This window comes from Balaenoptera borealis (genome assembly GCF_965194805.1).
Source record: "Balaenoptera borealis genome assembly, chromosome: 2".
In the NCBI taxonomy this organism is placed as follows: Eukaryota; Metazoa; Chordata; class Mammalia; order Artiodactyla; family Balaenopteridae; genus Balaenoptera; species Balaenoptera borealis.
The window spans coordinates 114,194,077-114,209,750 of NC_138867.1; the positions used below are offsets into that span (position 1 = coordinate 114,194,077).

Sequence of the window (15,674 nt, forward strand, 5' to 3'; positions counted from 1 at the left end):
AACCTTCCCTCCCCCCTCCTCCCTCCTCCAGCCTGTGTATCTGGCCCTGTCCTTCTCAGAACCCTTCACTCCAAGTCCTACAGCATCAGGCTGAGCCATCCTCCAGCAAGGACCCCTCACTCCTCATCTGAAGGTGAGAAGACCAGTGGAAAGATGCCTGGCTTTGGAATCCGTGTGACCTTGGCCCAGTGCATGGTGTGATGGAGCCTTGGTTCCATCATCTGTATAATAGGGACAACACTCCTGACCTCAGAGGCAGTGTTGACCCAGTTTAGGCATGTGTGCATAGGGTTCTCCATCTATTAGCTCATGACTAAGCCCATGGCTGTGCCCCACTCCCATCTAGGGCTTGCCTGGGTCCAGCTCCGGGGCAGTGACAATCACAAGGTGATTCTAAAGCAGAATACCAACCCCTCCTTCCTCCCCCGCTACAGCTGCAGACATTTTGTTTTGCCATTAGAAGTGACTTACTTAAGGGAAGCAGAATTTACAGGCAGTTTACAGGCTGGTATTGTTCAGTAGTTTCCAAAAGTCGGGGGAGGGTGGCGGCGGCGGCGGAAGCAACCGATAAGTTGGCATGGAAAGTAAGTGAGAAGTGAGTTCTGTGTGATGGACACTTCCACCGGAACAGTCATACGCCCCTGGGTGGGATTTCGATGTGGAGGCCCTGGCTCGACTCTGGCGGATCCAGCACCCTTAGTCCTCCTGGAACAGCCAGAGCAGGGCTCAAGGTGGGGGCACCGGGCCTATAGGAGAACAGGCAACCCCAGGTCTAAAGAGGCTCTCAGCGGCTCCCACCGCCAAGCTCCCAGCAGACAAAGGCCGCGAAGCACCCTAAAAGCCTGGAGGGTCACTGAAGACCCAGTCTGGGAAGAGCCTGCAGAATCCGGCGGTCGGGTAGGGCGGGTGGTCCAGGCTAGAGCGGCCCGCGCGCGGCGCCGGGGGGCTGAGCCGCACCGCCGATGAGTATCGGGCGCGCGCCTGTGCGCGCGCGCGCGCAAAGGGAGCTCGGAGCGCCGGGCTGCGCCCTCAAGGGAGCCGGGTTGAACTGGTCTGGAATGGTGGTGGGCAAGTGGGGGTAGGGTCCTCTGGCGGGGTCGGCCTCGGCTCTTCTCTCCTACTTGCAGGGCCCACGGGGGTGCAGTTCCCTTTCTACCCGCCTTCCCTCCAAGACCGAATGAAGCAGTCAGGGCTCGGCAGTGGTTAGCACGCTCGTACTATGGTTTTAATAGATGTACATGGACAAGTCGATATAGACAGATTTATAATTCTATACAGTCAGTCCGACATACACAAGGACGCTGTAAACAGGGGCGCGGGCCGGAGAGCGGGTGTGCAAAGTGGGCACGGCGTGGGGCCCTGGCCGCTCCCCGAGCTCTCCCGGCTCGACTCTTGCACGGCGGGCGGTGAGGAGGCGGCTCCTCGCCGGACAGGCGGGCCACCTTCTAGCCGGGAGCTGAGGAGAGGGCCTGGGCTTGCGGCGAAGCTTGGGGGCTGGGATGCTCCGAGACGAGCACTCCGCATGCTCCCGCCTCGTCCGCACCGCCAGCTGCGGCTCCTTGGCCTTAAAGTAAGCCTCCGGGGCGCGGGGCAGGCAAGGGCTCTTCGAGGCGCGCCGGGGCCATTAGTACGGCTCCACGGCGAGATCCCGACCCTGGACTGGGTACCGTCATCCCTGGCCCAACGCCCGCTCCAACTTGGATCCGAATCGAGCTAAGGTATGCTCGGCCGGGCCCAGCTCGGAGGGGGCGTCTTGGTTCGCACCTGGCCGGGGCCCAGGGTTGCCGGGGTTCCGCGCTCCAGTTCGCAGGCGGGAACGCGGGCTACGGGGCGTCTCCTCCGGGCCGCCGGCCTCGGCGCTCGCCTCCCGCGCCGCGTCCCCTCCGGAGAGTGGCCCACCGGGCCCCGAGCGAGCGGGCGAGCGAGCACGCACCACCCGCGCCATCCCGAGGAAAATTGCAACTCATCCGTTTTTTCGCGGCACTTTTCTCCGACGTCTTTTTGCTTTGTCTCGTTTTGGAGGGCAGAGTGGGGTCCAGGAAAGCAAACACAAAACCAAGCCGGAGGTGGGGAGGTGGGGAGCAGGGGGCCGCGCAGGCGCCAGGTCCTCCGCGCCCGCACCCGACCCGGTCCCGGCCCCGGCGCTGTGCCGGCCGCCGGCCCGCGTGGCCCGGCTGGGCGGTCAGCTGTTGTACTGGCACGCATTGAGGCCCGAGGCCGGGCCCTGCAGGCCGCCGTAGCCGAACGACGAGTGCTGCTTTGACTTGAGCCGCAGGCTGGCTAGGCTCGAGTTGCACGTGTCCCGGTAGACGCTGTAGGGCGAGGCGGGTGTGCCGTACGGGCAGGCGCCCGGTGACATGGCCGAGTTAAGCGAGGAGCCGGTGAGGTTGTTGATGTTGTTGAGGCCCGAGTTGGGCATGCCGGGCACAGCGCCCGGGCCCATGCTCGACGGCATGGTCATGGAGGAGATGGAGCTGGGGGCCGAGAACATGGACTGCGACGACAGCGGGCTCATGGAGTTGAAGAAGGTGAAGCTCTTGGTGGAGAGCGGCGCTGGTGCCAGGCTCTTAGCGGCCCAGTTGTTGTAGGAGTAGCCAGCGGCGTACACGTCCTCGTAGGGCTGCACCAAGCCGCTGAACTGCGGCACGTAGCCGCCCTTGCACAGGTCCAGCTGCTGGTTACGCTCGCGCTTCCGCCACTTGGCTCTCCGGTTCTTGAACCAGACCTAGGGGAGGGGGACAGGAGAAGGGTCAGGGCTGCCGAGGGCGGGAAGACGCCTCCACCTCCCCCGCCCCACCCCGAGGCCTCCGCCCGCTTCCTTCTCTTCGAATACCGTTTCTTTTCTTCGATATTTCCACCCCTGCCTTCTCTCCATAATGGTTCCGTTCCTGTCTCCAGAAAATATTAGTCTTTTCCTTTTTCTGATCTTTATCCTCTTCCCCCAATTAAATCCGGTTTCTTCTCCTAATACGGATCCTCTTTTTAATTTTTTTTAACAAATATTTGTTTTCTTTCTTCCTCTCTCAACCAGTTCATCTTCTGCCTTCTCCCGCAAACGGTTCCCCATCTATCTCCTAAATACTCCATCCATTTTCTTCTTCCTCGAATACAAAAGGTAGTTTTCTTTCCTGAAAAATAGGACCTTGCGACTCCTCTCATTCTTCAGTCTATTTTTCATTCCTCAGATAGTCTGTTTCCATCTTTATTGGTAATATTTAATATTATCATTTCTGCCTCAAATGTTTATTTTCGTTCCGTCCACCCCACTATCTGAACCACTTTCTTCTCCCTCAAACAGTCCATTTTTCTTCATTATCCCCCCTTTTTGATCCTTTTGATTCTTCTGCAAATATTTAGTTTTTTTCTTCTTTCCAGATATCTGACCTTCACTGTTTCTCTTAAATGGTTGATTCTTTAGTTTTCTCAAATACTTGATCCTTTTGCTTCTCCCTTAAATATTTAATTTCTTTCCTGCTACCTAAATATATGCCAAATATGTTTTTCTGCAAATATTTAATTTCCTTTCACTTCTTACTAGTCTCTCTCTACTCTCCTCCTTCACTTTTCCTCACAAAATTCAGTGAGAACCTCTTCTTTCCCAACTCCCAGTGCTTGCTGATCCTCATCTAGTCCCAATCCTTTGCCCTCTGCAGCCCTCCACCAGCCCCGGGCTGTATCCCGACCTCTCTTGCTGGACCCCTGCATCTCAGCCTTCTCCATCCCCAGCACTAACATTGCCTGATTCCACCCCCACCCCACCTGTACCACCGTAAACCCCAGGCAGGATTAGTGAGTTCAGGATTACTGAGTGCTGTCTTCACTCTCTATCCCACTGGGCTGGCCAGCCTGACTGGGGAGGGGTGAGAGCTGGGGTTATAGCAGGGAGTCTGTGGCCCAGGTGGGACTTTGGTTTAGCTTGGAACGTGCTCCCAATATCTGATTAAATATTTGCAGTACCCAGAGAAGAAGTGATTCTCTTGCTGCTCTGGCAGGAAAGCCATGTTTTCACTGGGAACCAAGGGGTGAGAAGAGGGAGGGTGCAGTCCTGTCTTGAGTTGGAGACCTTACATCTCCAAAGGGATTCGGCCTGAGGCTCACTCATCCACCAGAGCTGCCCCCCTCCTCACCTGAACCCAGCCCTACGGGAAAGGGCATTAGGGAAAGGGTTCAGCTACAGACTGGCCGAATGGCTGAGAAAGAGTCAGGTGGAGAATATCCTGAGATTTTGGAGAAGCAGCGTGCGGGTGGGACCACTGCCCTAGGAAGTTCTGAGACCCCCCCCCCCCAAGCCTACGCTCTTAAAAGGCCTCTCTCAGGCTGCCAGGCAGGATCTGCCTTTCCCTTTCGTTTTCACGGGAAGGCGCCAGCCGCTCGGAGGTCCCCAGCGGCGGGGAATCCTCTGCTCAGTTTAGGGGGTAACAGCGGAGCGGGTTCTGGGCTCTGCAGGGCAGGGGAACGTCCCTCGGGGACACAGGTCTTTGGGCGGGGGCTGCGGTAGAGCCCGAGGGTCAGGTAGGATGCGGGTCAGAGGCATCCGAGGCGGCAGCAGCCGGGGGGTGCTAGCACCGAACGGCTCTGCAGCAGCTGGGTAGACCGAGGCCTAAGGTGGAATCGCCTCCGGTGGAGGGAGGGAGCAGGTCTGAGTGTGGGAAAGAGTGATAGTCTGAGCGCAGGTCTAAGCTTTCAAGGGCTGCGCTGGGCCGGCTGGCAGCCTTCTGCGCGGGTCCCCTTAGGCGCGCACCCCGCGCTCACCCTCACGCGTGGCTCGGTGAGGTTGGTCCACACGGCGATCTCCTCCCGCATGCTCATGTCCGGGTAGCGGTTCCTCTGGAACGTGGCCTCCAGCTCTTGCAATTGCTGGCTTGTGAAGTGCGTGCGTTGCCGCCGCTGCTTCTTTTTCTTGGCGGGGTCCTCAACACCGCCGCAGCCTGCGCCGCCCGCACTGCTGTCCTCGGGCCCCTTGGGTTCCCCGCTGCGCTCCTTCTCTGAAGCAGGCAGGACGGGGCGCCGGTCACCTCGGGCTTATGCCCTTTTGCACCCCATCCCGGCTCCACCGAAGCGCCCGTGGTCAGCCCTGGTGGGGCCCGCCCTCCCGCCAGGGGCCCTGGAATTGTACCCATTGGAAAAAGCCCGCCTGTGCCGGGTAGGGTAGGCAGTAGTCACCTCTGAACAGGCTCGTCTGGGAGAAGAGCCCAGGAGTCGGAGACGTGGGCCTAGGTTCCTAGCTGCACAGGGCCTGCTCTCACAGCTCGGCTCATGCTGGAGCTCTGCTGTTGATGTCACCCGAAAATGTACATTTTTTAGGGCTCTTGGGGTTCTAAATCAGAGGGGATCTCTGCTTTTCTGAACTAGGATCAAATCTTTCTAGCCTGAAGCTGGGGGGTGGGTGGAGCAAGAGCCAGGCAGTGGCCTGCAGCCCCTCCAATTTCTTCTCCCCAGGGCCGTGTGGGAGCCCCACCGGGCAGGCACAACACAGCCGGGTTCTCGGCCTTAGCTCCAGGCCTCAAGTCCCAAGGCACAGAAAATCCCTCTGGCGGCAGCCAGGCAGCCCAGACCCACAGACTCTGTCTAGGTGACCTGGGGGCTCTAGCCTCTCTCTCTTTGAAGCTACACAAACAACATGCAGTTATAGAAACATTGAAACATAAAGAAAAAGAATTTAAAAACAAAACACAGAAGCCCAGAAAAGCTCACAGCTCTATGCCTAAAAACATAGAAAGGGTCACAAATTCTTAAAAATAGGCAGGTAGAAACACAGCAAATGCAAATTAAGAAGCCAGAAACCTCCGTGCAAACACACCCCTAACTAAATACAGTGCTGTTAAGTGTATAAACTCCAGGCAGACACAGGCATTTATTTATCTGGGATTTAAAAAAAATCAATATACTGTTGTAGATAGATTTTTTTTAACCCCTTCCCGATAATGCCCTTCTAGAGATAATTTTTAAATCCCAGGGAAATACAACACTATAGTTAGATAACTTAAATTCCCCAAATAACATCACTGTAAATGGATTTTGAGAAAATCCCGGAGAAAAGCGCCATTTTGGATTGACTTTTTAAAATCTCCCGAAGAATAATGTTGCATGTAGATATTTTAAATTAGAGAGAAATATATCTAGTATAGCAATTCTTTCTATAACGAAAAATACAGTTAATTTTAAAAATTTATTCTCATAGACTTGGGTTTTTAAAGCAATCTATGACTATGTATTTCTCTGGGTTTAAAAAATAAAAAACAACCAAAGGCCACGGTTAAAACTTTTGAAAACAGAAGTACCGTCCAGCGTTGATTGTTTTTTTTTAACCAAGCAAACAGAACCTCTCAGAGAAAGTCACTTAGGGATGCAAAACAGAAATAAATAGAGATTAAAAACTCGTAGAGAAACACTCAGCGGTGGATTAAGAAATGAACGCAGAAGAGGCGCCCACGGCCGTGGGAGTGGGGAGCTCGGCGGCGGCGCCGAACTAGGACCGCGAGCGCGGGAGCCGTTCGGAGACCCCGGACCCCGGGCAGGGCCGGGTACTGGCCTCATCACTGCCCGCGCCGCCCACCCGCCGGCCCAGTAGCTGGCGCAGGGAAAAAAGCTTGAGCTCGGGCAAAAAGGCAGCGCGGAAGGAGACTTGGCCGAGCAGAGTCGGAGCCCTGGACCCGCGGCCTGGCGGCTCCGGGCTCCGGCGGAGCACGTGGGGCAGGGATCCTTCTTTTAGGGGGTCCTAACCGGAGCCGGGTCGCCCCTCTTGGCCCACTCGCCCTCGCTGTCCTCTCTTTTCCCTTTACTTAAGGTTGTTTTTCTTCCCCCCCAGTTTGCTTTTCCGACTTTTCCCGCCACCTTCTCTTAGGTCTCTCCCTCTCAGTCAGTCGCCCACAGTCTGTCGGGGTGTCTGTACTCCCTCTCTCTGGGCACTTTCTCTCGCCCGCCGCCCATTCCTTTCTGATCTGCTCCTCTCCTTCGGTCCAAGCGGCCCTTCGACAACCATTTGCCCAAGCCTAACTTTTCTCCCCGTTCTATTTGCTCCCGATCAAGAGGGGCTGTCATTCCGACCCTCCGGTTGTAGGTTCGTGCATCTGCAGGTCACTTGGCGCGTGGGCACCGCGTGGAAGTGCCTTCGAAAAGCACTATATTTCCGCTTCATAAAGCGCCTACTTGTCCGCGTTCAACGTCAGGTGGAGAATGGGAAAAGGAAAGGTCCTGAGGCTTCCTGGGGCGTAGAGCGAGCGTGACTGTGCGGCGCGGGCGCCAGGCCCTGCTCCCGGCTCCCCGCGCCCTGCACCCGGGTAGGCTCCGTGCGCGCCTCGCGGGGAGCCGCGCTTACCTGGCAGCTCCGTGTCGGACGACTCGCTGGCGGAGTTCTCGAGCGGCTCGCGGGGGTCGGCGGCGCGGGCTAGGTGGAAGGCGGGCCCCATGTCGTGCGGCGGCGGCGGCGGCGGCCGGAGCCCCTCCGGCAGCCGCTCCAGGCTCATGCCCCCCTTGAAGGCGTCCATGGAGGCGGGGACCGCGGCGGGCGCTCCGGCGGCCGGAGCTGGGCGCGCCCGGCTGCCCTGGCTGCGACCTGCGAGGACAAGAGCGCAGCGCCTAAGCGGCCGCCCCCCAGGGCTGCCCGCGCCCGCAACGACGCCGCGCCCGCCCCATGGACCGCCCGGGGCTGCGGGGCCAGGCGGGCGGCAGCGGCAGCGGTTTCCCGCGACCGGGAGCCCGGCTTCGCGCTCCGCGCTGCCCTCCCGCCGCTCGGGCCTCAGCCGCCCGCCCGGCCCCGGTTCCGGCTCCCGATCCGGGGCCGGTTTCTAAGGCTCCGGACGGCGCCGGCAGAGTCTGTCTTAAAGCGACAGCGCGCACGCCAGGTTCCAGCAGTCCCTGCGCCAGGGGTGGTGGGTGGGGTGGGCCTGGGTGGGAGGGGGCTGGGAGGGAGGGAGGGGGCTGGGAGGGAAGGAGGGAGCGAACGAACGAGCGAGCGAGCAAGGGAGCGCGGGCGGAATCCAGCCCCGAGCCGCCCGCGCCGCCGCGCCCTCTCTGCCGCCCTCCCTCCCTCCCTCCCTCACTGCCTCGCCCGCGCCCTCCCCCTCTGCAGCCACCTTCCCGCCGCCTCCCCCCTCCCGCGGCCTCGCCGCGCCTCACCCTCCTTCCCCGGTGACACACTGAGTTCTCCCGCGGCCGCACAAAAGAAACGCATCTGGCCTGCAAGTCCCGCGCGACTCATGCCCACCTCAAGCCCGAAATGACTTGTTTCGCTCAGAATCAACTCCTGTCTGGGCCGCCTCGAAGTCCCGAGCCCCCGGCAAGAACAGCCCAGGATGAGTGAATGTTCACCAAGGAGGATCGCACCGACCGGGCGCCTGCGAGCCAGCGCCAGGGTGGGGGCAGAGCCCGGGGCTCGTTCTGGCAGCTCCCAGCAGCGTCCTCGTCGAGGGGCCGTGGCCCCTCCTTACCCGGCCTCTTCTCCCGGGACCTGAGCCAGGCTGAGTGACAGCAGCCTGCGCTCTAATGGGCCCCCGGATGCTGCCTCCTAATTAGCTTGGACCCTCTCCCCCAAGGCTGCTTCTCAGGCCTCCCCCTCTGCACCGCAGTCAATTTTCTGGGATTGGGATAGAACTGATGGCTTCTAATCAGATGAAGCGTTTCTGTTGGCTCCAGGCCGCTGGCGAGTGCAGCAGGAGACCCCAAGAGCCCTGCCAGGCCCCAGAGCCTCTTCAGTAGGGCTGTCTCCCCTTGTTTTGCACCTTCAATGGTCTGGCCAAATCCGCCAGGCCCGGCCTTGGCTGCCACAGGATGGGGCGCTGCCCCGTTCAGGACACGTTCGCAGGGCCTGGGGCCTCACTTTGGCTTCCCAGAGCTTCAGGCACAGGCCTGGCAGGCCAGGTGACTGCAGTTTTCAAGCCTAGGCCAGCAGCCCAGGAAGCCTAGGATGGTCTTTGAGCTTCTGTCCTACACAGTGGTAGCTAAGCTGCGGCACCAGTGGGCACTCTATGAGCACAGGCAAAGACATTCCCCTTCCCACCCCTAAGAATGAGTCCCTCGTTGAATCCTCCTACTTCAGTAAAGTTTGCTGAAGGATTTTGCTTAACAATTGTTAACTGGTCTTGAGACATCAGAGTCCTGAGCAAATAGGTGACAGCTCGGGTGGTAGGGTGCGACCCTGACCTGTTCCTCTAGCCACAGCTGGACCCCAGGCTGCCCTCTGCCCCTCATCTGTCTGCTCCACCAGACAGAAGCAACACTGGGCAGGACAGCGGCCTGGGGGTGAAGCACTGTAGTAATCTCCAGGCCCAGTACCTCACCCTAGGGCCTAGTGCATTCTCATGTCCTCCTGGGGTCTCTGTTTGGGACTGACTGTGCAGGCTGTCAGGGTCTGGGACCCTCTTCAGTCCCTGCCCTCACCTGGCTCCCTATCAGAGGAAGGCACCCCCGCCCCAGGCTGAGCTCCTTGGTAAGGATTATGAGGGCAGGGGCGTGGGCAGGGTGGAACCAGGCCTGCCTCTTGCTCCCTTGGCCTCAGCCCAAGGCCCCCAGCTCTGGACCCTGGGGAAAAAGCACAGTTCCTTAGGGTTGGCCCACTCTCACTGGGTGCCTGAGGCCACAGGGGCCAAGGTCTGAGGCTGGGGCCAGAGGGAGGATGCATCCCAGGAGTTTGGGTTGGGGGAGGGCCTCAGTAACTCCAGCCTTTTCCTCCGAAAGGGAAGTTTCTCCAAGTTGAGACCCCCAGGGTGAAAACAGACTTGGTGTGTAGGGGGATGGTGGGAGGGGTACATGGGGGGTATGGTCGCCTAGCATTTGCCCTCAGCCCCATCTTTTACCACATTTTTTAGCTGAATCTCCTGAAGCAGCAGATACCTCCTTTCAAGGAGGTATTCAGGTGCTGCAGCGTGCCAGGGAGTGCCCCTTCACACTCCGTCTTCCGTTTAGCCACCTTACCCCGACTGGACAGTGTGCCCCCCAGGCTGCCTGGATATAGACAGGTCACAAAAGCATGCACGTACTCATACGTACTGCATACCCATACAGGTGTGCTGTGCACACACAGACACACACATACTGCGCCCACACAGGGGACTGCCGAGTACAGTCACATATGTGTACACACAGCCAGGCCTCTGGGTCCCAGAACACTGATGCTATTTGGCGCAAAATCTGGCTGACAGGGGTGTGTTCTAAGCCCACCAAGTGTCGGGCCAAGGTGGGAAACACAGTGCCCCTCTGGAGGGGGACATGGAATGAATGGTCTGCCTACGGGCATCCAGAGGCTGAGGGTCACAGGCCCCCACTCCCCAAAGGGGCTAAAGAGGCCTTCCATGGATGGGGACTGTTTTGTGACTCTGCAGCTCTAGCTATTCAGTCTGAGGGGCTTGTATCTCACTGTTAATGCATTTAATGCAGTGATTGAGCACCTGCTGTGTGCCCCTCTGGATCCAAGCCTCTGGCAGTGCTCCAGGCAGTCACAATAATCCCTATGTTTGGAAATCTTAATGCCTGCTGTGTGGATGGAAAGGTGCTCAGACTATTGCCGGTGAAGCTCAATATCCCAGGGGCCCTGAGCCCTAGAGAGGGGCTGAGACTAGTGGGGGCTGCCCAGGGGAGTCTTTTCTGCTAGACCTGGGCAGTGCTGAATGAGCAGGGGTGAGGAAGTGATTGATCTAGAGGAGGCCCTGGCCTGATTCTGGGTGTTGGCTGGAGAAGGGACCTGGGCTCTCTCTTTTCTTCCTCAGCCACTCGCTCCGCTGGCTGCTATCCCAGGCAGAGTAGGGGCTTCTTGCACACTCATATCACACGCCACACACACACACACACACACACACACACACACACACACACACACGAGACAGGAGGCAGCTGTCTTTCAGGAATAAGAGCAGGGGTTCAATGTTCCCCTGGCTTTGCTGTCTGACCTTCGAAAAGGCTTGACCTGCACTGTGTGCCAGTTCCCATGTCTGACATGGGACACAGCGATCCCTGACTGCTGCTTCAGCCTCCACCTCACCTGATGATGTGACATGAGGAGAGAAGGGAAGGGGGCTTACTGGAGCTGGAGCCATGTGCCCCATCCCTCCAGGCCACACAGAGCTAGCAATGATTCTGTGACTTTCAGGAAATTTGGGGCTTAGAGTCCTGGCTGGGCTCAGCAGAGAAGCCTGGGCTGTTGTCGGGTTGAAATAATCACCATAGGGACTCTTCCTGAGACTGGGCTTACAGAAAACAGACTCTGTGCCCAAGAATGGCTTAGTAATTTTATTTGGGAAGGGTGGTTGGAGGGTCCTCATGGAGGGCATCCTTCCACCCACTCACAGGGGTACCTTGTCCTAATCTTTGCACCAGAATCAAGGGATTTTAGAAGGAAAGGAATGTGCCATGGCTTGCCCCAGGGGCCATCCATGACTCTCTGGGACATTCCAGCCCTAAGCCTCTTAGGCTGTGGAGAAGTTCAAACTAGAAAACCCAGTTTTGGGAGTGCAGCCCGGACCACCTACCTCCTCTGCCAGATCTAACACCCCCTCCCCAGTAAAAACTCTTGTTTCTTTGACTGCAAGCAATCTCTGAGTGATGGGAAAAGGGGTGCTCAGGTAGGGGCTGGGAATGATCTCACTGGATCCTTTAGGCTTTTAGGTCCCCAGCCTGTGACTTCCTTTCAGTCGGGGTTCCCCAGCCTGTCCTGGTGGGAAGAGCTGAGATGTATTCAGGCAGTATGGCTGAGTGGGGTGCTGATGGGAGCATGAAACTCAGAACTCTCCGTAAGCAGCTGGTAGGGCCCATCGCTCTCCAGGCTCGTGGCTCACCGGAGCCCACTGGTCGCTGTATAGTTCCTGAGAATGGCTGAGCCAGGGGAAGAGAAGGCTAGGAAAGTGGCAATGGCTGGTCACACAACTGGGAAGCAGAGGGTCAGCTTCTGCTGTACATAGCCTCCTCTTTCCAGCAGCTGCTTTCCTGATAGAAGGGCACCCTGAACCTGGCCTGAAGGTCAACAAAAGCCACCTCTACATCCTAGCGTCCAGGCAGCCGGGTCTGTATGCCCCAGTCCACTTCTTTTCCTTTTCTGAGCAAAGGTGAGGAGTTCCAAAGCAGTCTGAGGAAAAGGCAGGAGGCCAGCAAGACCCCTCCTGTGCTGCCCCTGCTGCCTGTAGCTTTTGTCATTACCCTAGACCTGTAGCCTCTGCCGAGTGGACAGCAACCTGCGGTTGCCTCCCTCTGGCCCTGGTGGCTGTCAGAGGCCACTGGGCTGCCAAGAGAATGCCTGAGCCTTAGTTTCTCAGAAAAGTGGATTCAAATATTTTGATTAAGGGAATTCCTAAATCGGAAAACCTTGGAACCAGGATTCCGGCCTGGGGTTCCCATTTCTGCGATCCCGGCCACCAGGCCCTCGCTTAACCACGGTGGAATCGGCTGAGGTTTAGGAGGCTGGTCAATTTCAGAATTCCGAGACCCGGTTCTAGAGAAGCGGCTGTGTGCTCCGGAACCCAGAGTCAACAACCAAACCCTGGAGAAGCTGCGGGAATGTCTTTATTGGATTTTGCAAAGAGCATTTGGGGTTTCTCTCAGGTAAGGAAAAGCCTGACCGGTGGCGGCTCCGGCAGGCCGCTTTGGGCTGGGGGCGCCTCCAAGCACTGCGGCGGGACGTCGGGGTGCGCGGCGAAGACAGCCGGGGCTCCGGCCGACGTCTGTTGCTTTGCTGCGGCACAGCTGCCCGAATGAACGAACGAACGAACGAATGAAGCGGTTTCGTTTAGGAAAAATACCCTCTTGACGCGAAGCTAAGGCCGAAGTCCCCGCGCGTGCAGAGGGGCCAGCGCTTCCGCTCGTTCTGGGGCCCCCATTCCTGGGTGCTGCGGGAAGCGGCGGGCGGCCCTCTCGCTTGCCCTTTCTCCCAGAGGTCCCCAGCGGTCCGCGCCACCACGAGGGGCTGCGAAGGGCGTCCAGGGCTGTGCCCTTCGCAGGGCTGGGGCCCGCACCCCCGAAACTCTTGCCCTCTTAGGGTGCCCAGGGCTAAAGCGTGGCGTGGGTCCACCGGTTAGGTGAGGTAGCGCCCGACGATGGCAGTTGTGATTGTGCGCTGGGCGCAGGAACGAACTCCTGGAGCTGCCTTGATGGCGCCTGGCCTTCGCGATGTGCTCAGTCCCGTGCCACCGGCTGGACCCCACCTACTCCCGGAGCAAGCAGCGCGCAACTCGACCACCACCTCCTTGCGCCCCAACACTGCGGGGACCCAGCACCCCTAGCCCAAAGACTCTTACCTGACCCGGGCTGCGCGGCGCGTGCGGCTCCTCGGCTCCGGGCTCGCTCGCCACGGACTCTGGCTTAGGTTTCGACTCTGGCTAGGGCCCCGGATCCAGCTGCGTCTCCGGCTCTGCGCGCAGCTTCGGCCCCTTCTGGTTCGCTACATCCCAGCGTGCAAGGACGCGGCTGCCGCTGCTCGGCCCGCTCCTCCCGCTGCCCAGCCGCCGCCGCCCGTGGCCCGCGGGGAAGGCGGGGACACTAGCTGGGGAGGCGGGAAGGGGGGAGGGGAAGCGAGGCTCTCGCCGGGACCAGCGCGGAGGGGACGGCGAGCAGTCACGCCGGCTAGGGATCCCGGCCTCCCTCGGGGCGCAGGCAGGGGTCTGCGCGGCTCGTGGCCCGGGCCCTAGGCCGTTGAGCGCGCCCCGGGACTGCGCACGCCGAGGCGGGGCCTGGCCGCTTGCGGACGAAGTCTCTGCGAGTCCCGGCCTGGCCCCCGTAGGCTTTCTCTCCCCGGGCTCAGTTTCCCACCTGACACGTGAGGGGCTGAGCCCGATCTCGGTTTAGTCGGGGTCTGGTCGGAGTTTCCCCACGTCCCGCTAGGTGACGGTTGAGCCGGGGTTGTGAGAGTCGACCTTTCCTCCTTTCTGCTCAGCCTGCGGGAGGGAGCTGCGCTTGCATATTGACAGGGGGAGTCCGCTGCGCAGAGCTTGGCAGCCAAGGGAGGTTGAGGACAGACTCTAGAGTTTCTCTGTGTATGGGGGGGGGGGTTACTAGGGAGGGACAACCTCCCGATCTGCTCTGCTTGGAGGATTCTCCCCCCACCCCTTCCTCCTCAGGGGTTGGGCTGTTGAGGAAAGGAGAGACCGACCCCACGAGGACAGACTTCTGAGGCCCCTTGTCCAGCCCCTTGCCTGCACACCCTCCAGCAGTCGTCCTGCTTGGCCTTTCCACAGGGGAGGACTCAACCTATGTGGCCTGGTTGGTGGCTATCCCTGGCTGGTGGCTACTGGGAGATGGGCCGGACTGAGGGGAGCTGGGTTCCATCCGCAGACGACTGGGTTCTTCACCCATGGCCAGATATCCCGCGTGAAGCCTTGTGCCGGAAACCAATTGGACAAACAGGCTCCTGCTTCCCCCAAGTGCCCAGTCTGAGCCTGCTGCTGCTGGGGCCATGGGATGGGACACAGGGTCTGGCGGGCAGTCAGTCTGGGACTACCCCCGGGGACAGGAGCACCTGAGCCTGCCCCCGACGGCCAAGGGACTCAGGGCTGCCGCTTTGGCTCAAGGTGCCGGGAGATGGCAGTGCAGCGGCCGGGCATCGATGTTTCATGAGGTGCCGTCACCGGCGGTGCCTCCCTGCCTGGTTCTCTCCGAGAGCTGCTGCGGGAGAGGCCACGGCCCCCTGCGCCCGCCCTGGCACCCTCTGGTCCTCGCTTCCAAGGCTACCCGGCCGGCAACGCGGAGACCCCGGACGCCCTCCTAACACCCAAAGCTGGAAGCCTGCCGGACCAAGGCTCGCAGAGGCCGCGGCACTCGGGCCCTCAAGGCGGCCCCTGCACCCTGTCCTGCTGTTGCGGGAATCCACAGCCTCCCCTCAACCCTCAACAGCGGGAACACCTCTTTGGTGGGTGTGTGGGGCTTGGTGCACACAGGATCGTAAGGGTGAAGAGCTGAGTTCCTGACACCCCCGATTTCAGACTTGGAACACAATCTCGCGGCTTGGACCCTGCCCTTCAGGAATTCTAACCTCTGCTTCTCCCGCTGCCACGAGTTTGGCTGTTTTATGTGTGAAACTGGTTTGTTGGCCAGTCTGGGCCCGTGGGCTGCTAACCTGAGATGCTACCGACCTTGTCTCAGGCAGCCTCCTCCCACACCCTGGGCGCCTGGGCATCTTTGGGCATAAATGTAACCGCTGGGCCCTTACTACGTATGGAGGGCCAGACGTTTGTCTAGCTGCGGTGGCATTCACTCTGGTGCTTGCGCTGGGAAATCAAACCTTTCTCCTCCTGCACAACAGTGATTTTCTGCGTTTTGTTCTCAGTGGTGATTGGGCCCATGAATGTGATTCTCTGTAAGTCCTTGTTCCCAGGCGGAGCCTGTGGTGTCAAAAAGCTGCCTCTGAGACCCGATGGTCAGAGCTGGAGTCTTGTCTGTCTTTTACTAACTGTGTGGCCTTGGGCAAATCACGTAACATCTCCCAGCTTCAGCTTCCCTACCTGTGAAATGGGAGAATAATAAGAGTTTTCACTTCATTGATAAATCTAGGAGATGGTGGAGGTGAGGGGTGTGGCCTGGTGTAGGGGTGGGCAGCAGGCTCAAAGTGGTGATACCTGCCGGGTAGCTTTGCTCTTTAAAAGAGTTTGCTCTCATTTTTGTTTCCTTCTTTCCCCAGGGTGGTCACGTTGGTTGAATCAGGCAAGAGGAGGCTCATTCTCTGATTTAGTAGACCTGCTACTCATCCCCTGCTTAGC

At 59.2% G+C, this 15,674-nt stretch overlaps 1 protein-coding gene across 1 annotated transcript; it reads right to left on the reverse strand.

Annotated features, from left to right (window-relative positions):
* Nucleotides 1-1,200: 1,200 nt before the first annotated feature.
* PITX1 (paired like homeodomain 1) lies at nucleotides 1,201-13,889 on the reverse strand. The gene is made up of 4 exons (XM_082379708.1): nucleotides 13,221-13,889; nucleotides 7,319-7,555; nucleotides 4,753-4,985; nucleotides 1,201-2,725 (listed from the first exon to the last, which is right to left on the reverse strand). The coding sequence occupies exons 2-4, from the start codon at nucleotides 7,485-7,487 to the stop codon at nucleotides 2,183-2,185; spliced, it is 945 nt and encodes a 314-aa protein (XP_082235834.1). The 5' UTR covers nucleotides 7,488-7,555; nucleotides 13,221-13,889; the 3' UTR covers nucleotides 1,201-2,182.
* Between the last annotated feature and the right edge of the window lie 1,785 nt (nucleotides 13,890-15,674).